The following is a 24,660-nucleotide window of genomic DNA, read 5'->3' on the forward strand; positions in this document are numbered from 1 at the left end:
CTTGAAAAACACATTTACTTTGAGTATATGTGCAAATATTGTACTTGAAATTGGCAGCTTTTTAAAGTCACAAGCCTGCCATTGCAGACGTTCACATGTGTACACCTGCCCATTTCACCCACAGTCTTGCACTAGTAGCCACTGAGGAGCTCCAAATGGAGATGGAGATTCAGTTTTTTTTTTAAGATTCAGAAGCACCTCAACAGTAAGTTGTTGAAAGAGGGAAGAGTGTTTCTCTTCTACTTCCCCAAACAGGCCATTGTGCAGTCACATCGCAATATCCAGAACATACAAGATTGGTAAAAATCAATACTGAAGCTGAAAATCTCAGGACCAGGGAAAATGGGAAGCAGGGAGTGAAGAGTTCTAGTCCAGCCACTTTTGTTTTTGAGTGTCTCTATAACCTTTTCTCCTGCGTCTCTCTCTGCTGTGCCCTCAATGTCACCATGACAAAAAGGCCATGTGAGTGTGAATTTGTGCACACATGTGTGCTGCATGTGTGTGACAGAGAGGCAGAAAAAGCTAGGGGTATGATTTTATACCATCATGGTGTTTAACAGCGTCACACACTCACATCTTACTCTTTCTTACCATTTTCCCAATGCTGCCATCCCCTATTCACTTAATGTTGAAAGTTCACACTTGTTTTTCAGAGAATAACATCCCTTTGTGTGTGTGTGTGTGTGTGTGTGTGTGTGTGTGTAAGGACGTGTGAGCATACGAGTGTGTGCCTGAGTGAGTCAGCGAGCCAGTGAATGAAACCAAGAATGAGACACAAAGAAAGATACGCACACAGAGGGAAGAGAGAGAGCAGTGTAAAGAAAGGACAGTGTGAGAGACTACCTGTGTGTGTGTATGTGTGTGTGTGTGTGTGTGTGTGTGTGTGTGTGTAAGTGATTTTACGTCAGTAATTATTAATGTGCTGTATTGCATGAGTAATGGTGCATAGTGCTGACATTCTGCTACAGGTTAACAGTGTAGTGTAAAACACACTCAAGCACACACACACACAGGCACAGACACACACACGCACACACACACACACACACACACACACACACTTCAAAAAAGTACAGGGTTGTTTCCGGGGTTTGACCCATAAAGTACAATCTCTGCCACATTGCTATTCCAGCAATGACAGCTGAAAAGGAGCAGTTTGTTGTTTGTCAGCACCGACACAAACACACACACACACACACACACACACACACACACACACACAAACAGAAACCCACACAATAACACACACAAAGCATTTTAGGCAACTTCAACAATAAGGGTGAAGGCATTACAGTGAGCTACTGCACTGAGATGATTGGTTTAAAATTATGTAAATGCTGCTGCATATGCTCTGATTGAGACCGTCGGTCAAACTGTTGAGCAGGACTCTTGAGTTTTCTGGAATTTGAAGGAATACCATCCAGCAAATCAGACACACGTTTACCTTGGACATGCTTTCAGAGTGCAGCCCGACTGATACATGATTTTGAAGCCAATACCTATTTTGATATTTGAGAGTTCAAAGAAATAAGATGATGACATATCAACCAAACACATTTTAATATATTAAATTTATACTTATATTTGTATTTTTAAGGACTGACCCAGTTTGGTGCAAGACATTTTTCAATTTGAAAAATAAATTTATCAGTGCTCTCTGGTGGACAAACTCCTGTATGTTATGTAGATACTCTTTCACACATAGTTCCCGGCAAATTACTGGGATAACCTTTCAGGCACTGCTAGAGATTTTCACTACTCACACATGCAGCTACATTCAGGGACATTTTATGCTTTATTGGGTTCAGATCAGGGGACGTACTTGGCCAGGTCAGGTCATAGTTTTCACTTTTTTCTTCTTTAAAAACTCTGTCACTCTTTGGGATCATTGTCATAGTGGAAAATTAATCTCCTGCCAACCTTCATGAGACTGGGAGTCACCTTTTCATTCAGCATTTGGATATGTAAACTTGCCATCTATAAATGTCATCTCCGCTACACCTTTTGCACTCATGCAGCCCCATATCAGCACACTCCCGCCTCCATGTTTCACGATTGGTACTATGCAGTCAGTGTGGTAGTCCTGGCCAGTTCCACGCTAAACACACTGGACCCCATCTGATCCAAATTAATATATTTTGTTTTCATCTGACCAAAGAACGTGCTGCCAGTATTCATCACACTTTGTTTCATGTTCTTTGGCAAAGTTTAATCTTGCAGTTTTGTGCCATTTTGTGAGCAATGGTTTTCTTCCTGGATGTCATCCATAGAGGTTTATTTCATCGAATGTCCTTCACACTGTCTGAGCAGTCACTGAAACACAAGTTTCCACAGATAATGCTTGTGCCAAGTCAGAGCCACTTGCCTGTCTGTTTTTCAATACAAGGCTGCGTAAATAGTTAATTGTGCATGCCGTCATTTTTCGAGGACGGCCTCTGCACCTCCTGTTATTAGTAGTATGGGTCTCCCTGTACCTCCCAACCACTGCTGCAACTGTGTTTTGGCTTCTCTTCAGTAGCCTACTGATGATCTTGTACCCTTTCCCATCTTTATGAAGTCTCACAATCTGGTTTCTCACTTGTTCAATCAGTTCCTTACCATGTGGAGCAGTGCTGCATGAGACACAATCCAGGCCAAAACTGAGAAAGTTGTGGCGTTCACAGGTTCTTTCTTAACCTTGTTCAGTCAATTAGTCTGTTTCAGTGGTCACAGGTGTCCTCGCTTTTGTTGCACTGAGGTTGTACTTTGAGGCCTGTATTTTCAGTTTAGTCTATCTAACCTGTTTGTTTCAATTATAAATTATAGATCAAATGCTCTATATGTCACACTAAAAATACTACAATTATTGTAAGATGATACAATTTTGAATCGTTTAACATTTTTAGTGATATTGCACAGAGGTGTAGTCAGTTTTGTTATATACTGTATAGATATAGCCTGGCCACTTTATTGGTCAGGCTCTATACAAGAGTAGCAACAAAAGCCAAATTATATGCAGATGCACAAATAAAGATAAAAGAAAAAATGTAATGTGCATACATGGGACAAACACATAAATATACACCTTCACAAAGATGCAAATAAAAGAAAAAAAATTACAAAACACTGAGCATTACTGACTGATGATACAGCTTCTTACAATGGAAGTGGCTTGATCCGAGATAGCAAAAATAATTTTACAACCATAGAAATGATTTGGTCATATTTGTATATAATCAAGCTAAACTTTATATAATATAAACAAGGTGATATATTAAAAATTTACTTTGACTTCATATTTCTGATTTACATGAGTTTGTGTAGAGATATTCCCCAGCAGCCCACCCACAACAAACCTGCTGAGAATACAGAGCCGAGTCGTGACCCCCCCAACCCCCTCCCCAGTGACTCATGAGCCTCTGAACCTTCAAGACCAAACTAACTATTTGCCTCCGAGCAGGCATCTCTCTGATGCTCTGCATTTGAACAAACTGACAATGACAACCTGGAGACGACCCGGGTGATGAAATAACAGAGTGATGTAATTACAATGAAATGGAGTGACATGAATATAGAAAATGCCACTCAGGTAATAATAAGACAATGACACAAAGAGGGACAACTGGGGAGATAAAAGGCCAATAAATAACTCTTTGCTTGGAAGAGTTGTGACATATAATGCTTATAGCAAAAAAAATAATATAATATGAGATTCAAAAAACTGCAACAAATCATGCATTGAAACTGGGGGAAAACATTGGTATTTTTCTGTGTGTGGAGTCTGATATAGGAGCCGAAAATTCTGAAGTATTATAGATGACAGCTACAGTATGGCTACAGACACCAGCATATATATACACACACACACACACAAGTGTCTAAGAGCCTGTGTGACTTATCGAGAACAGACGCACAAGTCCAACGCAAACACACACAGCCAAAAAGCAGTGCATGAACAAGAGAACACTGAAACACTCGCTGAGAGAAAGAAGCACACATTCAGGGAGTTAGAGAGACAGAGAGAGAGAGAGAGAGAGAGAGGGGGGGGGGGGGTAGAGAGAGGGCAAGGTTGGTGTTTTGCTTTTTTAAACAGCCTGAGGTAGCCATTACTCCATTATAGCCAGAGCTCCCCAATGCCCAATAAAAACTGTTAAACCACCGCCAAGTTGGAATGGACCTTTTCCTATGCATGTGTGAGTGTGTGAGAGAGATGCTGAGAAAGAAGGAGAAAGGAAGGGAAACACTACTGGCCATCCTAACTATCAAGGGAGCTACTGAACAGCAGTCAAATAGCAATATGCACTGTCAAACAAAAGGTACAGACACTCCCTGGGCGAATAGGAAGACTGTGTTTTATACTGCTTCCCATATGAGAAGAGAAGAGAAGAGAAAGGAAAGGAAAGGAAAGGAAAGGAAAGGAAAGGAAAGGAAAGGAAAGGAGAGGATGGACTGTTTGGTTGATTTCATTCATTTGGTTAATCAGCCGTTTAGTCTGGCACAGCTGTTTTCCAGTGCTCGCCTTTTCCTTTCTGGTCTCCTGTCGGTGTGCCGTGCGCCGCGGCCACGGCGACCACCGCGCTCTGGAGCGCACAACGCAGCGACTGTTAACCGCTCAGTGGGCCGTGAGTGATCGGGGCTGATTAAAACCCACACACATAGCTACAAGCGCGCGCACAGACACTGAGATACTCGCGGGAATGTGATACTAATGCTGAAGGACTGTCATTTGTGTGGAAGACGGAGGCGTGCAAACGCGCATTCGGAGGGCTTCAAACCCGAAATATCTGTCAGACGTCTTATTTTTCTTCTTCTCCTTCTCCCGAGGAGTAAGTGGGTGTTGGTGTTACCCGACCTGAATTCAAAAAAATCTCAGCCTTGTTTTAGTGTTCTTGAGCAACACAGTGAACCGCCATCTGCGCATGCATTGTGGCACGCTCTGAATTAAAGAATAGCCTAATCTTAATGCAGTATAGAACCGGATAAATGGTGCTCTGTGCTTTTTATAATTCATGCAACACAAGTCGGATCCATCTAGCCATAAAAGCCCAAGAGTTCTGTAATGAAGTTAACGCTTCTCATAGACGGACAAATTAAAGAGATCTTGACCTCTCTTTTCTCTCTTTAATGTGTATAATTCTGAAGAAAGAATCCCACCTTAATTTCACCTCAATTATATATCATGCTCAAAGGGAGTGTTGCTGTTTTTTCTCTGTTTCACTTATTACTTATGAGTACATTTTAAATGGAATGATAAGCTGTTTGATATTCCCTCGACTAAACGGACCTCATGTCATAAAAACCTCTCAAAACACCTCTTACAGGGCACATTGTCATCTAAAAACCGGATTCCAGGAGCGCAGGAGAGGTGCGTAATCAACCCTGGCTTTCTCCTCCAAATTAAAGAAATAAAAACCAATTTAGGTTTATTTTTGTCCTAAAAACCATCAGATCAGTCGGTCCTCTCCGAGACCTCAGACGAGCATACCGGCAGGTCAGCCTCCCTCTAGCTGGGGTTCGCGTGTCTCAGATGGCACCAGTTAATACGCATCTGTCACTTGACGCTTCGGCTCAGTCAATTACTTATTATTCCACTAACAAGCACGGATACAGCAGGTGTCAAGGTGAATATGGGATAATTGATCGTCACTCGGTTTAAAAAAATAAACTCAAATCACTGAAATTTTCAGAGCAGTGTTATGAAAAGATGGTGTGACAGTCTCCATTCGGTGATCCCCATGGCAGACACAAATCTCTTAGAATTTGAGAAAAGTGTAACAACTTCATGCACTTTGTTCTAGTTTGATGCTTCTTAGTGATGAAAACTGTCACATTGCTTTCTTGCAGGATTGAAAAGTGGGTAAACTGAGTTTTGAGTTTGGTTTCCTTTCATCTCTAATCCCTGTTGCAGACCAATTTCTAACATCAGTCCTCTCCAAAACGCACACCAACGCGCCAAATAAGAAACAAATAAGAGACACCCACCAACAATAATACCTCATACGATGCCATGATAATGCACTAACCATCGGTGTCTTTAGGACTACAAAAAGTTAACATTTCCTATTCTGAGAGAGAAAAACAAAAAGGAAAAAAAAAAAACACACACACACACACACACACAGTAGCTGTAACATTCTCGATTTCCGATCCAAAACAATAAAACGGCAATGTTTCAAACTGGCAACAAGTTTTCGCCTGCATTTGCACCTCTTACCTTTCCACAGGAAAAGAAGCACCGTCTTCCAGAGTCGACATCCCAGCGGCGTTCCTCCCCTTCTCCACACCGTCTCCATCCCTCCTGTCGGTTAAAACCTCCGGGACTGTTCACAAAACGGACAAAAGGGGATATTTTTTTTATTTATTTATTTTATCTCTTTCTTTTTTTCCCCCCAGACAGATCACTACCGCATCGGTGCCATCAATAATCTCATTTTGACCAAACTGCGCTCCCGATGTGCTTGACCTAAGACACCGCGCAGATGAGGTTTGGAGTAAACTATAAATCCTTCTGGAGTCAGTAGTAAAGAAGAAACCCCCGATGGGCAATTCCGGTGCAAGCTGGCTGATTTCTTTTTAATCCGTCCCCCACATCCAAAAAAAGTCAACGGTGTCTTTCCTTCAAGCCAGAACCGAGGAATGAACCCGCTTTTCCCGCGTGGTGAGCTTTTTCCACCGGTGCGCTCCTTTGCTTTATTTATCCAAACGGGACGGCTAAAGCTGAGGAAACCTCAGTGTCTCTCCTTATTTCACACTTTTCCTTCTTTCAAAGTTTAAACAGACCGGCAGAGTGGACGAAGAACTCCCGCAACGAATTAAAAAGTCCACTTCATAGGCTGGTTTGAAACAACAACCTCCCCCAAACAAATTATATCATTTAAGGCTTATAAATGAAATAAAATCCAAATTCCGCTTGCCCGGCAGCAGCTCCGTCCGCTCACCCTTTTTCCTTCTTCCCTCTGTCTATCCTCCGACTATCCTCCTCTTGCTGTGAGAGTTATGTATGTGTGTGTGTATGTGTGTATGTGTATGTGTGTGTGTGTGTGCGTCTGGGCTCAACTTGAGAGGCTGGATACACTCGTCCGCGGGATGGAAGGAGGAGAGGAGAGGACAGAAGAGGAGGAGGTCTGACGCTTCCACCAGCCGGCAGAAGAGGAGGAGGGCCAGCGGAGGCTGTGCGGCTGAGGAGGGTGGGAGGTGGGGGCGGGATTTGGGGATTTGAGTGACATTTAAGCAGCCAATGGAGGGTGTAGGAATTTATTTTGGCGTTTTTTTTCTTTTATCATTCAAGATTTCTTAATATGTTTTTTTTAATTATTTGTTTATTTATATATTTTTGGAGGGGGGTACAGACATCCATATCAACCACAACATTTTTTCAAAATGAAAGGAAAACTAATATGCACAAAAGCAAAGGCTAATATGGGCATTAAAAGCCAATGATAGAAAGCAAAAGAGCCACAGATCGGTTTATAGGAGACAGATTAAAAGAAAGTTCCTGTAGGCTATAGGACTTCTGAAGTTTTTAATGCCTAAAAGACCAAAACATAAGTTTTAAGTGACACGACATCCCCTAAGAGGCCTATTTCCTATAGTTTGTGTGTGTGTGTGTGTGTGTGTGTGTGTGTGTCAGTTGTGTGCGCGCGTCTTCACTTGTTGTTTATCCTTTCAAAGCTTCTCTTTGCATTATTCATACGGAGACACACGCTACACCTGTTCTCTTTGTAATCGATAGACGCTAACTTCGCACGAGCGCACATATATAGCCTTCACGCACGCGCGCACGCACACACACTTCCGCCTCCAGTGGCGTGTGACTGCTTGTACAACTGCAAAAAATGGGATACACCAGCCACCTTGTAATATAATTCATTCACTTTCTATTGATAAGACGGGAATGTGTGTGTGATCGGAGGGAGGAGGAGGAGGAGGAGGAGAAGGGGGGGATGAACAGGCTAGAAGACATAGAACATTAAGGTCTTCTTTGAGTCCGAGACGATATTTCATAAGGCAGCGTGCCTGGTTCCCTTTGTCAGCTAAATGTGTAAAAGCTAAAGAGATGACATTGTAACTTATTGAATTGCAAATCAGTCCGTCGGCGGAGGGATGGGAGGATTTCCGGAGAAGATACGTGAGTCTCTCTGCCTGTCTGCCTTTCTGCCTGTCTGACTGACTCCACGGACTGCAAGAGGCTGAGAAGGAGCGACAGCCCCCCCTAGTGTCACATTTAAAGAAGAGTCAGTATAAGTGGTGGCACTCACATGTAGAAGACCCCTTTGTATACAATCACCCTTCATCTGTCCTTAATTAGTCATGTATGTGATTGTCATTTAAGAAATCTCTTGCCTTGGTGCGTTTATCTTTGATAGATCCCACATTATTCCTCTGTCAACTCTCTCTGTTCTTTTCGCTGTGATTTCTGCATGTAAAGTCGACTGAGCCTGCATGCTCTTTTTCCACTTGTCCTGTTTCGTTGCTCACTCACTCTCCACAAACACATTTTTCTGGCCTCCCAGTCACCAGCCGACTACTTCTATAACTTCCAGGACTGCCATCCTTCCGCGTTATGGAGCAAATCAGTGCATTTTAAAATATTATGCTAATTTCCCTCAATGACTTTTCCCTCCGCCAGCCAGAGCATTCCCCATGACTTAAGCTTGAAAGATCTTTTTTAAACTGAACTATTCCTCTTGGGGCCACAGCCGAAGCGAGGCATTAGTTCAGCAAGCGTGCATTAAAAAGTAATATTTGTATAAATACAGTGTCTGTATACCAATATGGCCCCGATGGCTGTTTGGAGGAAATCTGACACAGAATTAAAGGAATTGCATATAATTCCCCATAAATCTGGGGACAAAAAACAAAGCCTACATCTTTTAAACTATGACTAAAAAATCTGCTGGTAAAAATACTGAAAGCTGCTTCATCTATACCATTTATTTCAAACATTTTCAGTTTATGATACCTGAAAAGAAAAGATGCCAACAGCAAACCCTTTTACTCAAGACATAAATGAATTGAGCAATTTAATAGCAAACTAAGACTTTTCTCTTTTCCCCTTTAAGGTTATTTCACTTGTCACTATTAGAGGAAGCCTGGAGGCAACAAATATTCATTATATCTCAAAAAGGAAGGCATTCATCATAAAGATTGCATTGTCATTCTGAAGTGTGACTCGTCAACTACAAGCTGTAATAGATGTTTTATGATAAATGAAAAATATGCTCTCTTAAACTGGTCCTCAGCGTCATATTGTTGGCTGCTGTGCTTATTCGCTGCTAGGCTGACCACAGACACTGACCTGTTCCACTTTTGCACATCAGTCAGGATGAGTCCCATGCAGCTAAATTCCTTAATTATAGAAGTCCCACTTTTGCTGCACACTTGCTGGACTATTGCTGCACTTTGTCTCCATCCCCAAGAGTCACTATTCAGCAGAGTTGCTCTCATTTTAAAGGCTGGTTAGAAGCTAGGAGACAGTGTGAGTCTTGAAAGTTTGAAAGCAAATATGAACAAGTATAAGATGAAAGTGAAGCATGTCTTTTTAAAATTTTGTAATAGCTGATGAATGACCATGCAATGCTTATTGTTCCTGAAGCAGACTGCAGCTAGATGGTAGACTGTATTGCCACTGATTTTACAATTTAGCAATATAATGAGAAACATGGACTGAAGTCAAGGAGCTGCTACAGTTAATTGTACCATCATTAGTTCAACCAATTAATAATGATTGAATTCAGAGATATTGAAAAAATTGACACCTACACCATTGAGGAGCTTGCTTGCAAGTTAACATTAAAATACAGAGGAAAAACATACACTAATAACTCCAATGCAATCTTTTTATTTGTAGTTTTATAAATCAGCTGCACATATTGCCTTCCCCAGGATGTGCTGATTGACTCATAAAAAAGATTGTATCAGAGTTATGTCTGTGCATCTCCAATTCAAAGATAGTAAGTTGTTTCATATTGTGTCCACAGATTAATTTTTCAAATATTGTGACAGTCAAACAAAATATTTAGTGATTCTGGTTTACTTCAAAATCTTCATGGCTGCAAAATCATTGCAAATATGAAGATAATTCAGGCAGCAGGTCTCAATATGGGCAACAGAGAGGAAGAGAGACAGGACTACCAGGCATGAAAAAGACAAGCTGAGGAAACAAAACAACTTTTTACTCTTCACCTTTAAACATGCTGAGCTCTAGTCAGGTGTACACTTCAGCCGTGAACAGATCCACATCACAAGTGTAAAAAGGCCTCTCACATCACTGTCAGTTTGCTGCTGTGCTGCGCCCACCCCGAGGTGATGGTGGTCATCACTGAACCCGTCTCAGCTTCTCTCCCTACTGGCTTCTCAGTGGTGAGACGGCCTCTGCACTGTGAGCCACTCCACATCTTCTTGTCACAGGCTGAAAACTCATTTTTTAGAGATACTTCACATCACTCTTTCCTGCCCTCTTGAATCACACATCCTCCTGCCAGTGTTTCTACTGTTTTCTTGTGCTGCTTGTTCTTATATGCTTGTCTTGAAGTAGCAGATCTGAGCTCCTGTGTCTTTTCCTAAAACCTCTTAATCATAACGTACATGGTATAGGTCATATGACTTCTTACAATTACTAACAATCATAATTATCAATTTATATACTCATTATTATCATATAATCAAATTACACTTAAATCTTGTCTCTTTTTCTTATTGGAAGGTCAGTTTGGCTACTTCAGGACAAGTCATGTCATGTTTGGAGAAGAACAGGTGTCATGCTTGACTCCAAAAGGGCTCAAATCCAGAATTGTTATGTGCATGATTTTATAGGATGAATGAGCTAGAAATGTTGAAAATCATTTCTCTAGGTCAGTGAAACTTTCCAAACACAATCTAAGTTTGGTAAAAATCCTCTTATCATAGGAATGCTGAAAAGCAGTACAGATGCGTTCATACATGAGAGCTTCCAGGTCTGTGTGACCGCTGCCTCCTATGGAGAAGGTGATGTTGCTCACAGGCAGAACTTCCACCAAGGGACCCAAACTTAATGCTACGTATATTATGTGGTGACAGAAGCAGGTGTGCAAAGAACAGTGTAAAAGGTCCAGCCCAATGAGTATCATTTTTAATTTCATAGTATTGTTTAATAAAGGACATTTTCATGTGAAGTTTCTGAGCTGCTCGTGTTGTGGAAATCTGACTTCTATCTGGTCATGTAACTAAAACCAGTTAAGATATGACAGTAGTCACAGATTTTATTGATCTCTCTGGTCAACAGTATCCATTTTTGGCTCATTTATATGTTTTTAGCCTAAATAATCACACCCTAACGATTGCTGATTGTTGTTGAGGTTCTAGCACTACATATTAGTTCCCCTAAGATAAAAACATTGGTATGCAGTGGAAGAAATATGCTCACTTTATATGTAATAAGTAAGGGTGAAGAGCTGCAGGGGATGTCAGCAGAATCTATTTGAAGAGAGGTCAGCCGAGCAAGTTCACATATAAACTGTCTCTATAATCCTTCCTCTGGTAATTACAGAGACATTTAACCATAATCCTTGGAGAGTCAGAAAAAAATATCATACAAATATAAATCACAGCAATGCTTACTGTATCTGATGTAAACAGAAGCTTATACAGTCAAAGCTTAATTGGCCCTATAAATTTAGCATTTGACTCTTGCTGTGTGTACAGTATGAGCTTGAGTGTTTCCTGTATTTTTGAAGCATGGCATTGCAAAAAGAAACACACTTTGATTTCTTAATGTTATTTTAAAAAGTTGCACAAATACTAGGTGGCTATTCAGTATGTCGAGAAGACTGTGCCCTTTCAACTCACTGAAAACTAGAGAGAATTAAAATAAATTAGAATTGCATATCAAGCTTTTCCTGGCTTAAATTCCATGTCTAAAACCACTGCACTGCACTGCACTGAATCTTAAGGTGCCCGACTTTGCAAACTAGTGCTTTGTGCTGCCAAGTGGACAGTTCCATGGTGCTGAAAATGCTCCCAATGGAGATTAACCATTCATTCATGAAAGGTTCTAATCTACATACATGTTGACTTTAGAGCCTGACAGATAAATCAGCTAGGCTTTAATATTAGCTAATATTAAGTTATTGCAAATATATCAGTATCAGGATATATGTAGGGCAGTAAGTAATGAGAATGTGCACTGATTCCAAATATACTGTGTGTATGATTGAGGTAATTTGGAAACAATGTCACCATTTCATAGTTTGTCCACCAGAGATCACTGACAAGTTTATCTTTAAAGTGCAAAATGTACCACTCAGTATACATCTTAGTCACAATTCTTTAATAACAAAATTTACAGGCTCTTTATCAGAATGTTGGGATAAGTGTTAAGTGTTTAGGCACTAGATATATTGGCCAATATATTGTTATCAAACTTTTTAAACTCTCGTATCAATATAAGTATTGATCTCAGTGGGGCTACAATCCTATAAACAGGTAAATGCTTCACAAGCAGGAAAATACAGTACGTTGTATTGTGAGTAATTTGTTGGAATTAATTATTGACATAAAAGTCTGTGATATGTTTACTTTTAACACAATTTTCCTCATTTAAACAGCTACTTGTCTCATCTTCTCAAAATATGAAACGATGAGCAAATAACACATGAATGGAAACTGAATGAAGATAAACAAGTGTGCTTAAATATTAACCTTTCATCTGTTGCGATAAATCTTCATCCCATGTTAAATGCCTACATACTGAACTGGAACTTACTGATCACCATCACCAGCTGCTAACTTAGAATAAGATACAGTAAGCATAAAACTGCTGAAAAGCCAGTGTTTATCAGTCCAGTATAATTTAATGGCTGCAGCTTTGCAATAACACTACTGTAAAAAAAAATGGTCTCCAGTGTGTCTGTATATTATGAACCCATGGAATCTGGCCAACTGTGAATATAAGTATTCATGTAAAGTAATTACAATTCAGTCAGCCAACTCACGTGGAGTAGATTATTATGTAAATGTAGAATATGTACAGCATAAGTGTTTGGCGTCTAGCCTCTGACCTCGTCACTCCCCACAAATAAAAATCTCACACAGCAGGGAATGGGAAGTGATGGTACTAACTTCCCCCCTAGGGGAAAATACACTCAGAACCTACAGGTGGATGCTGAGGTCGAGGTGGGACTTTTGAAACACTACATGAACGGCAGCAGCAGCAAATGGCAACAAGTAAGCATGTGAGCAGTGTGGCAGCAGGTATGCAGCAAAGTGTGAGCAGAGCACTGACAGCTTAAATACAACACCATGATTATAAGGGTGCGTTGGATGTATGTTACAGCGAGGGGAGTATGGCATGTGAGTGGAGCGGCAGTTTGAATTGGGGATGCCTGAACTAGCTTGCAGACATCGCTTCATTTCAGTCAGCCAACTCACGTAGAGTAGATTATCATTTAAATGTAGAATATGCACAGCATTAGTGTTTGGTGTCTAGGCTCTGACCGCGTCTCTTTCAAGTCTCTTAATTGCATCCACTTTTCCCTCACTTGCATCTTTTCCTTGCGTCTTAGTCCCTACCACCGAGGATGCATGGAGAGACGCAAGGGGTACATCTCAAGTCTCTTATTTGATATTTCCTCGCTCCTTGATCCTTGCTTAAACTGGAAGTTGTTCTGGTCCGCCATTTTGAAAGCCATCTCAAAGCTCTTATTTCTGCTCTGAGGAGTGAGGAGTGAGGATCAAGGAGGGATCTCTGAGGAGCCGTGAGCAAGGATACATGAGAGCAGTCTTCAGGAAAGTCTTTTACCAGTCGACAAGCCAATCAGTTATTGATCGGATGCTGCAGCTGATCAGACTGAGCTGATACATCATAACATCACTGAATGGAGACAAATTACAGATTAAACTCAAGTGTATCATTCTTTATATTTTATTTGTTTTCTGATTCACCATCTAGTTAAACAACAACAAAAGAACCATCAACAACTTTCTTCATTTATTAGAAAGATTCTTCTTTTCATGATCTGTTAATTTCACCCAATAACTTTTCTGCCAGGCTTAAGCCTGGTGGAGATCATATGTTTGGTCATGTGTCTCCGTCTCTCTGTGTGTCCATGTGTATGCATGTATCTGTCCACAGTAAATCTTTCATACTACTGAACCCATAAGGCTAATATTTTTGTGCATATTTATTTCCTTGCGTCTCTCCTTGTATCCTCGGTGTGAGGGACAAGGAAAAGACGTAAGTGAAGGAAACGTGGATGCAATTGAGAGACTTGAGATGTTCCCAAAGAAAACCATGCATGGAGAGAGAAAATAAGGAAATATGTTTTTAGAGAAATGAGACGTCCTTTCCTCAGAAGCGTCATATGAAGTGACGTCTGTTTCTGATGACAGCTGCAGCTGATTGCCACTGATCAGCTGTCAATCTGCTTTGACAACTGTTGGGACTTTTGATGGAGTTTGTATCTGCACACGTGCACGGTTCTAATACTAATAAAAGGTGCACAGTTATCACTGCCAGAGCAGCAGTGGTTTCTCTCTGCAGTCTTTTACCTGTTTGACAAACACCTGCACATGAATAAAAACCTGCATTCTGTATTTATACTGTGTACTATGTCCTGCTCAGAGGAACCATTCCTACTGGCAGAATGCATTTATATCATCTATTAATTATTTGTGTCTGTATTTATTGATATTCTGTTTATGCATTATTTAATAACTCAGAATATGGTTAGGGTGTCTTTTGAACACTGAAAATTATTTATTAGGCTAAATGTTTCAGGGAAAATTGAAATTATGTAACTCAAACCCAACACTCAGGAATTTTCATCCTCACATGTGACTGAACGGAAATGGCGACAAATTATGTAAAATATAAATGTGTTTAAAATGTTTCTTGCTGACAGACAGACTCTCCCTTACTTTAATTCTATCTAAAATAAAAGTTAACGGTGGAAATAACAGATCATGAAAAGAAAAATCTTTCTGATAAATAAAGAAGGTTGTTTATGGTTTTTCTGTTGATCAGACCTACAGTTAACAGATTTTTAACTAGATGGTGAATCAGAAAACAAATAAAATAAACTTAGCACAAAAAGTAAGGAAATTTGTGTTTCGTAGATTATTTCTTTGTTGCAACAATGCTTCTTGGCAATAAATCTTATACCGTTGGAAAGTCTGTTTATTTTCCTTTTAGATGGTGCCACATTTTTAAGGAACATGCATTTGTGGGATGAGCAGCAGAGCTGAGTATGTGGGTTGCGCCCATGAAAAATTTGCCAAATCTTCTCTACCAATGCCAAACAGCTTATTTTGCTGTTGCTATAGACTCTTGTTTTGAGCTTCTGGTACCCCCAGGTCTTGCCAATCAGGTGCCTGATTGGCAGCACCCGTGAGCCTGGGCCCTGTTACAGTGCTCAGTAGGTGTCTGCTCCAAGAATCGGCATGCCACTTTTCACTGATCTGGATAGGGCCTGTGCGATAAAGCAACTTCAAGCTGGTGTTCCGCAAAACCAAGTTGCGGCACTATTTGGAGTGAGCCCTAGTACCATCTCCAAAGTGGAGGCCAAGTTCCATATAACAGGGGATGTCAGAGACCAGCGGCGAAGTGGGCGTCCCAAGAAGATGACACCCCAAGAAGACCGTTTCCTCACCCTATCAGCACTTAGGTAGGCTGTCTTCTACAGATTTGCAGTCAAGGTTTGCAGGACGATATGGCTGATGGCTTTCTGCCCAGACAATCCGGAACAGACTGCACATAGCCAATCTCTGGTCTCATAGGGCTACCAGGAGACCTGCCACGACTGCCCTTCACCATCAGGCGTTTGCGCTGGTGTTGGCAACACGTGCACTGGAACCTGAACATGTGAAGGAACGTTATGTTCAGCGATGAGTCCAGATTCTGCCTACAGCAGCTGGATCATAGGGTCAAAGTGTGGAGAAGGCACGGAGAATGCTATGCTGATTGCTGTACCAATAGAGTAACATCTTTTGGTGGAGGCAGTGTGATGGTGTGGGGCAGCATCTCCCTCACTGGAAAAATGAGGCTTGCCATAATTGAAGGCAATCTCAATGAAGAGAGATATCAAGATGAGATTCTGCAACTAGTGGAAATCCCATATCTCCACAGTCTGGGACCGAACTCTACAACGCTCGCCCCCACAGAGTAGGGTTTATCAGAGACTACCTCCAGAATTTAGGAGTGGAGAGGATGGAATGGCCTGCCAGCAGTCCTGACCTCAACCCCATTGAGCACTTGTGGGATCAGTTTGGGCGTGGCAGAGTGACCAACACAACCACGTTGGCTAACTTGCGACAAATGCTGGTGATGCTGGGATGCTATCCCACAGCAAATTGTGACCAGGCTGGTGACCAGCATGAGGAGGAGGTGCCAGGCTGTTGTGGCTGTGTATGGTTCTTCCACACACTGCTGAGGCTCCTGTTTGTTAAATGAATAAATTGTTAAATTGCCAATATGTCTTGTTTCTTCAAACTTCAATCATCCAATCCACCAAACACCAAACAAGAGTCAATGGCAGAATAAGCTGTTTAGCATTGGCAGAGTAGATTTGGCAAATTTTTCATGGGCACAACCCACACACTCAGCTCTGCTGCATTTCCCTTACAAACGTGGCACCATTTAAAAGGGAAATAAAGATTTATTGCCAAGAAGCATTGTTACAACAAAGAAATAATCTACCAAACACAACTCTCCTTACTTTTTGTGCTAAATTTATAAAATTTAGGAGTGATACACTTGAGTTTAATCTGTAATCTGTCTCCACTCAGTGATGTTGTCATGTGCCAGGTCAGTCTGATCAGCTGCACCGTCAAATCAATAACTGATATCCAATAAGGAGGCATGTCTGCCTGTAAAAGACTTTCATGAAGGCTGCTCTTGGGTATCCTCGCTCATGGCTCCTCAGAGATCCCTCTTCACTTCTCAATCCTCGCTCCTCAGAGCAGAAATAAGAGCTTTGGGACAGCCTTCAAAATGGCAGACCAGAACGACTTCCAGTTCAAGTGAGTATTGAGGAGCAAGGAAAGATCAAATAAGAGACTTGAGATGAAATAACAAACAACTGCTGATCAGAGCCTTGGTGTTCCAGGTAATGCCGGCCTCATGCCTGAGGAAGGGGACGCAATGCAAACATGGTTCCTTCATCAAACTCCGCAAAGAGACACTGGTCAGGCTAATAAGCAGTGAATGTGCTTTTCAAGCAAGCAAGCATGTGAGCAGTGTGGCAGCAAGTATGCAGCAAAGTGTGAGCAGAGCACTGACGGCTTAAATGTGCCTCTATGATTATAAGGGTGCGTTGGATATATGTTACAGTGAGGGGAGTATGGCATGGGAGTGGAGCAGCAGCTTGAGTTGGGCTGCCTGAACTAACTTGCAGAAGTTGCTTCATTTATATTTGTGTCAGTATTGCAGGAGTATTGTGTCAGCAGAGCCAAGACCTAGTAGTATTTAGTTATTCTGTCAGTCAAAGTGTATTAAATGTGTATTTACTGGGTTTAAAAACAGGGTAATTTCAAAATCACAAAATAATTTGTTTGCCATTTCGTGCTGATATGAATCTGTATGAGGTCGATTCCAGGTACACAAGTAAAAATGTATCTACAGTTCATTCACATATGTAGGTAGATTATGCTAGAGGCCATAGTTAGAACTGAGCCATGTGCCATTCCACCATTCAATACATTCATTTACAAGCACTCAGAAGACCAAGGAGAGGTGGTGAGACCAAGAGAAGACAGCCATATTGTGATCTTTAGATGATGAACCGGGGGTCAGTTCAGTTTGAGTATATGAGCGCAAAATAGAAGGTTTGTTTGCTGCAGGTGATTTGACCTTCATCCTTAAGTGCTGCAAGAGAGACAATGAGAGAGCGGAGTGATACAGACCGTCCTCTTCTCTCTCAGGTCAAATGGCTCTTGTAGAAATTCTGTCGACAGCTTGTTCAGACGACACACTCGACTCGGAGGCTGTAGGAAGATGACCGCCTCAGACAACCCCCCCCCCCCCGCCGTCTTTACTTCTTATTTCCTCACTCTCTCTCTTTCCCCCGTTCTCCCTCCCTCTCTCTTTCCATCTCTTTTTCTCCAGTCGGAAAACCATAGCCATCTCTTTGCTCAGTGGAGCAAACTGAATACGTTAGAATCCAATTAAGGCTGGTGAAGAGAACTGCTCAGGCTTAGAGTGTGCAGCCGTCTGTGAGTGTGTGTGTGTCCATGTGTGTATTTGTAAGATCTTGTGTATGTGTGTTGATCACGTATGATAGCTCAGGCCCAGAATATATGTGAGAAAGTGTGTTATACTCTGCATGGGTATCTGTGTGTGTTCATGTGTGTTGCTATTACACGTGTTGTCATAGCGCATTGAGTCAGTGACAGAGGATGCCTATCTGTCTCACTCAAACTGGTTTCTGTTGCCATATTAATGCACAGCAAGACCACTGTCAGGCACGGTAAATCAGAGAAGTAATGTGTGTGTGTGGGTGTGTGTGTGTGTGTGTGTAAGTGAATCAATAACTCTGTGCTGCATTACATACTGCCCATGTTCAATTTGGAACTGGGGACAGACTCAGAGCTGCACTCACACATACATGAAAACACAGATGCATGCACACAAATACTAAGAAGGTGAGATACTTTTTGAACATATTCAATGCACACATATCCATATTCATCCATAAACAAACCTTTGTGTACAGACAAAGACACTATATTTAGTCTTCATGTGAGCACAAACTGCCAGAGACACACATAAACACATCCAGACCTGTGTCTTTCTTTGCTTTATTTTCTTTGTGATTCCTTTGTTTCACTTTTTCCTTCTATTTCTCTTTTTCCTCTTACTCCTTAACTTTTGTCCTTCTACATTATCGTCTCATCTTTTCCCTTTTCTGTCATCTTCCCTCCCCTTCACCTGCTTTTCCCCCTCATCCATCTCCCCTAATTGCCTCCTCTCCTCTTTCTCTCAGTAAACAGTAATATTAGATATGTAGAAATTCCACACAGTGAATTGAAAAAGTTAACCTTGAAAACAAGCTGTTCCTTATGACAGTGTGATGATTTTAAAATGATTCACTATTTATGGTCAATCACAAGTTTATATCATAGAATGGACAGGTCCCCTGCCCCCTCCCTTCTGTCTAAGTACATGTAACCAGCAGCCATTTGAGCAAAAGGTTAGATTTAAGTGTTACAGCCATGATGACAGCGTGGTCCTCCGGTCTCTCATCTTCTGTCACCATGAACACAAACCAAATGCAGCCTAAGATCAATTGCAGAGAAACCTCGAGCCCCTCCCTCTCCTGCTACAGATGCAATTTACTCGCCCACCGTAAATCAATGGAGACAAGTGGGGCTAATTTAGACCATTTGATGTCAATTTGGCCTTGACCCTTCCCTATCACACACACACAAACCCCTGCACCCACACACACTCGTACCCCACTTAATGACTAGCTGCACTAGAGTTTATTACGCAGAACTGAGAACCACCCTTCAGTTTCACTCACTCTCACACAAAAGCAAATGCACACTCTTTCCTGCTTAATGCACACGCCAACACACACACACGCATACACCATGATGCAGACCATAACTCGTGGCCCCACTGCCTGAGATTTCCATATTGGTTCTGTCAGAGACGATTTTGTTTACAGGGCCCTTTGGATGAAATAACAGCACCGGGCACTATCAATTACTGTGAGAGAGAGTGGAGGCCAAGATAAGGATGGAGGAAAGCTAGGGGACAGCCAGGAGAAGAAAATGGGAGAGGGAGAAGAAGATCGAGAAACAGTGGAGAGAAGGCTCGGAAGGGAGAAGGAGGATCAAAAGGTGGGACAGAGAGTAAGGAGGGAAAGACAGAGGAGATTGGAGGAGAGAGACAGAAGAACAGAGCCAGAGATGGATTTATTTTCTGTTCATAAGTGCCCCAAACTGAGTCTAAGTTATCTCTGATGCCACAAATCAAATCTTGAACTAGAAGACTGCACTCAGTAGAGTGCGGTTCTCTTCCAGGTGAGTCTGGGGACGTGTATAGTCTCAGTTTTCTTTAAGATGCATAGAATAGTGTAATGGTATTGTAACTGAGCATCCTCCTGGGTTCGCCTAACTGTGTAAACCTAATAAGGTAACAATAAACAGGACAATAAGTCCAAACTATTATTTATTTAGAACATTTTGTTGCAACACACCACACACAATAAAACCTCTCCCTACGTCCCTCCCCCCTCCCAAACAAGAGGAGGTGAATCTCACTCAATTCTTCATCCCAGCTCCCTTACAGTCAAGATGGCAGCATCGCTAACAAAGATGGGGATTTAGTAATCTGGTCCAGCAGTATGCGAGATCAGCTGGGAACAGTTACACACACACGCGCGCATGCACACTTGAACACACAATAATGTGGTGTTCAACAGAGCACACTGAGCCTGATAGCGTCCTGCTACACAACACAAGAGATTCAACTCACAGCCACAGATTAGCTTTCCTGCTATGGTCTGCTTCTTATCTAACTTACAAACATGAATACACCTTAACTTGCACGACCACGAGCCAAAAAACAAACATTTAAAGGGGAAAAGTGCACTGCCAACGTTAGTTTGTGGGCTAGGTAATTAATTATCTGCTTAATTGCAGCACATTAAACAGCATGAAAACATACCTGAAAATGTCACTCTGTTCCCATTAGATGCTGGTTTGGTCATAGCTCCTCATCATCCCTGTTAGCGACACTATCTGTCAATGACTTGTAGCTACAGCAGTTTGTTTACTTTGTCTCCGTTCTGTACGGCCAGCTGCTGTCAATCAAACATGTCTCCAACACTCCCCTCCACCCAGCTGAGACAAAAAGGAGCATTTCTGATATTTCCCCAAAGACTTTTTTCTTCATTTTACTTATAATAAACTATGACCAATATATTTTTAAAAATGTATCGATATGATTTTTGACTGAAAAGAGGGATTAAATGTGATTTCAGTTGGATTTAAAAGGTCCTGCAAACCCTCACAAGTGTTTTCACTTTTGCTGCTGATTAGACCTCTGCTAAAGTTAAAGAAAGCTGAGTTATATGCTGGGAATTCCACAAGGTGACCAAACTCTACATAGTAAGGCTGATAAAGGCGTAAACTGTCCTACCTGACAAACAAAAGAAAAAGAAACACAAATATAAGAGAAATGCAAATTAAGCTCAGTCAGTACACGCCCACACAGTTTTGAGAAGACATCTAATCAAGCAAAATAAAGAAAAACACCTAACATCTTACAACCAAAACACTGTACCTAATGAGGAGTTGTTGAATAAACCCATCACACCACTCGACTGAACACCAGAGCCTCGACCTTTTAAAAAAGAGGTCTCAAACCACCAGGCTGCCCCTCTGCCTTGAATGTCAGTTCAGCTCACATGCGCCTTACTTTCTTTCTGCATTTTTGTTGTCAGATCTTGAGTATTTTGACAGTGAGGCAGAGAAATGCACCCCTATGAGAAGCTTTTCATCACTTCAAAGAACAATCCCTCTAGATTCATGATATCGTTTTACAGATATGTCTGTACTTAAAATCTTAGAAAATGCTCACGGGCCCTGCTGTCAGCAAATGTTGATATTCACCATGAACCTTGTGGGTGTTTGATTTCAATCTGTGTCTACCTGTCTTTATACTTCTCTGTCTGTCTCTCTGCTCAACTCTGCGTGTTTCTGTGCATGTGAGTGTTGATGTGGATGTCTTCATGTCTACCCCAAAAAAATCTTGGACAAGAGATTATCGTAGATAAGGTTACTGATGATTACTCAAGCCTTCTTCCTACCATCCTACTTACACACACACATACACACACACACACACACACACACACACACACACACACTGCCCACCTGTTGCTAACATGCAATATATATGCACACAGACAGACACTAACATTGATAGAGGGAGGGATATAAAGAGATATTCCCAATGCGTGTCCTTGAATTTGGTTTATTGTTGAAATTGAAACCCTAGCACCAAGTCGGCAGGGTCCACTATTAAATTCTGCAAACATATGATTCAACAAGCAGGATTTTCTTCAATGAATATTCAATATTTGTTTCTACTTTGCATGTTATTCCAGCTGTCTGCCTTCACCAACGTACAATCCAGGGAAGTAACAAGCGCTGTAAATGCATTTTAGAAGTACCAAAATTGTTTCTGGTTATCTTGCTCTCATCAGGGTGGCAATCAATTATTCATGTGACTTTACAAGAGGAATATAATGCATAGTAAATACAAAACATAGAAAACAAAATTACAACCATTTTTCCCTAAAAATATATTTTTACAAAATACAATATTAAATAGATCTTTACCTCTTTTTTTCAACCTAATTTTTCCCCTTTTGGCGAACAGTTGCGCTACCATTGAAGTACCAACTGGTTTGCACCTCATTGAGTTATATGTTTTACAATAGATGTTATACAGTTCATTAACAAGAACTCCTCTTACACGTGACTGGATGAAGACACCATATACTTGCTGGGTTGTCATTGGTGTTTGCTGATGCCGATTTTCCAATAAACACACGGAAGAAATAAGCCTCACAGCTGCGGAATCATGCTTCATTGTATATTTACAGTAAATTAATTTAAAATTTAATCCTTGTTAATGAGCTTTGTGAGTTTGGAGAAGTGAAGAGTCATGTGATCACCCAAATATTTGAAGATTGATCACTATGTATCTGTATGAGATCAAATCAGTTCTCATGTAGTTGTTTCCAGACTTTATAGTGAACCTGAGTTTGCAAGATGTAGTGTAGCTGTGTGAGGCTACTGAAGATTTGATTCATAAGATTATTGTATGTTCAATATTATGTTCATTATATTGATAAACAGCAAAATAAGCAGTTTGACTTTGTTTGACGAAAGAAAAGTAAAGTCAAGGTAGTATTTCTGAAAAATGACAGCAACATAAAACATCACTGTAGTAACGATAGCTTCCTCTGAGTGTTACTGGTCCAAACTTTTTTTTTTTATAAACAAACAAAAACCTACAAACATATGGACTCAGGCATTTGAAAAAAGACTAACAGTGAGAATGAGTCTTAGAGAGACATATCACACATTTCAACATATGACAGATGTATACATTTAGCTGGATAGTTTCACTTATCCAAACACACACACTGTGATAAGGTCTTGTGTTAGCAGACTCAAGCATTGGACACAGACAAGGAAGCTGGTGAAGTTTAAAAAGTTTATTTTAGGTGAAAAGAGTAGGAATGGAGTGGTGATGGGAATGTGGCTGGAGCAGAGGCAGAGGGTTGGTGAGGAATGGCAAGCAACAGCGTAGCTAGCGGAGGTAGCGTGGGTATGGCTGGAGAGCTGGCAAGCGGGTTGGCAGGTGAGCTGGCCAGCTGGAAGGCAGGCAGACTGGAGATTATCCTGGGGCACAGGAAACAAATGCATTAATCACAGGCTTAACCAAAGCACGAGGAATAGTTCTTAGAATACACAGGTTAAGAGGCCGGAGACATAAACTACCAGAAGTAACCAGAAGAGACACTCACCATGGCTCCAAGGGCTTGAAAGAAAGCCTTCTAAACCTGAGAGATGAACTGGGGTCCCTGGTCAAAAACTATGTCAGGACGGATTCCATGCAGGTGGAAGACAGTTTCAGTGGCTGTGGGGAGATGGGAAGAGCCACAAAGTGCACGACTTTGGAAAATCTGTCCACAATAGTGAGAATTACTGTGTTCCTATTACCTTAGGAAGGTGGAAATCTGGTGACAAACTCGAGGGCAATGAGGAACCAGGGCCGACCAGGGACTGGCAGGGATTGGAGCAGGCCGGCAGGTGGTTGGTGAGAGGACTTTGAGCGGGCATACACTGTACAGGCTAGGCACGAGTGTCTGCATCCATGGAGGACCACCAGAAGTGTTGTTTCAGGAGGGACAGGGTGTGGTGGATACCAGGGTATCAGGCGAACCTGGAGGTGTGCACTGGAGAGCCTGAGAGTGGACAGAGTTAGATACAAAGAGATGGTTGGGAGAACCATTACCTGGGTCTGGTTCTTTTAGGTAGGCTTCTTGGATGAGGGACTCGACCACCGAGGTGACAGCTGCCACAACACAGGAGGAGGGAAGAATGGTGTCAGGGTTGGCAGGGACTCCATCAGGGATGTATTGATGAGAGGGGGTGTCAGGTTTGATGTTTCAGGAGTCTGGCCAGTAGGTGAGGGTGAAGTAAAAATGACCAAAGAACAGGGACCACCAGGCTTCATGGGAATTGAGATGCTAGGCGATTTGGATGTAGGCAAGGTTCTTATGGTCCGTCCAAACTACAAAAGGATGTTCTGATCCTTCTAGCCAGTGTCTCCACTCCTCCAAGGTGAACTTCACCACAATGAATCTACAGTAGAAGTTAGCAAAGCCACAGAATCACTGGAGCTCTTTGAGGGATTGCGGTCTTTGCCACTCTGCCACTGTCTGAATCTTTTCTGAGTCTGTTTTCACTTTCCCAATTTCAATAATGTAGCCAAGGAAGCCCACAGAGCCAATGTGGAATTCACATTTCTGTGCCTTGACAAACAATTTGTTTTCCAATAGCCACTGGAGTACTTGACAGACATGTGGGATCAGTGGCGACTGGTGACTCAAAAAATTGGGGAGGACAGGAGGAAAACCAACATGGAATCTTACAACAAACTGCATCATACTACATTATTGT

At 41.6% G+C, this 24,660-nt stretch overlaps 1 protein-coding gene and 1 long non-coding RNA gene across 2 annotated transcripts in view; both read right to left on the bottom strand.

Annotated features, from left to right (window-relative positions):
* The window catches only part of LOC121903796 (transmembrane protein 132D-like), a 140,477-nt gene extending 133,422 nt beyond the window's left edge, over positions 1 to 7,055 (bottom strand). The window contains exons 1-2 of the mRNA XM_042421180.1: positions 6,918 to 7,055; positions 6,194 to 6,299 (exon numbers count right to left, since the gene is read on the bottom strand). Coding sequence (XP_042277114.1) covers positions 6,194 to 6,272 — 79 coding nt within the window. The 5' untranslated portion in view covers positions 6,273 to 6,299; positions 6,918 to 7,055. The remainder of the gene's footprint in view (positions 1 to 6,193; positions 6,300 to 6,917) is intronic.
* A 16,148-nt stretch (positions 7,056 to 23,203) lies between these two features.
* LOC121904394 lies at positions 23,204 to 23,831 on the bottom strand. Its single transcript, XR_006098216.1, has 3 exons — positions 23,698 to 23,831; positions 23,502 to 23,614; positions 23,204 to 23,376 (listed from the first exon to the last, which is right to left on the bottom strand). It is a non-coding gene; the product is annotated as an uncharacterized LOC121904394 (long non-coding RNA).
* Positions 23,832 to 24,660: the final 829 nt, after the last annotated feature.

Source organism: Thunnus maccoyii, chromosome 9 (genome assembly GCF_910596095.1).
Source record: "Thunnus maccoyii chromosome 9, fThuMac1.1, whole genome shotgun sequence".
NCBI classification, from domain to species: Eukaryota; Metazoa; Chordata; class Actinopteri; order Scombriformes; family Scombridae; genus Thunnus; species Thunnus maccoyii.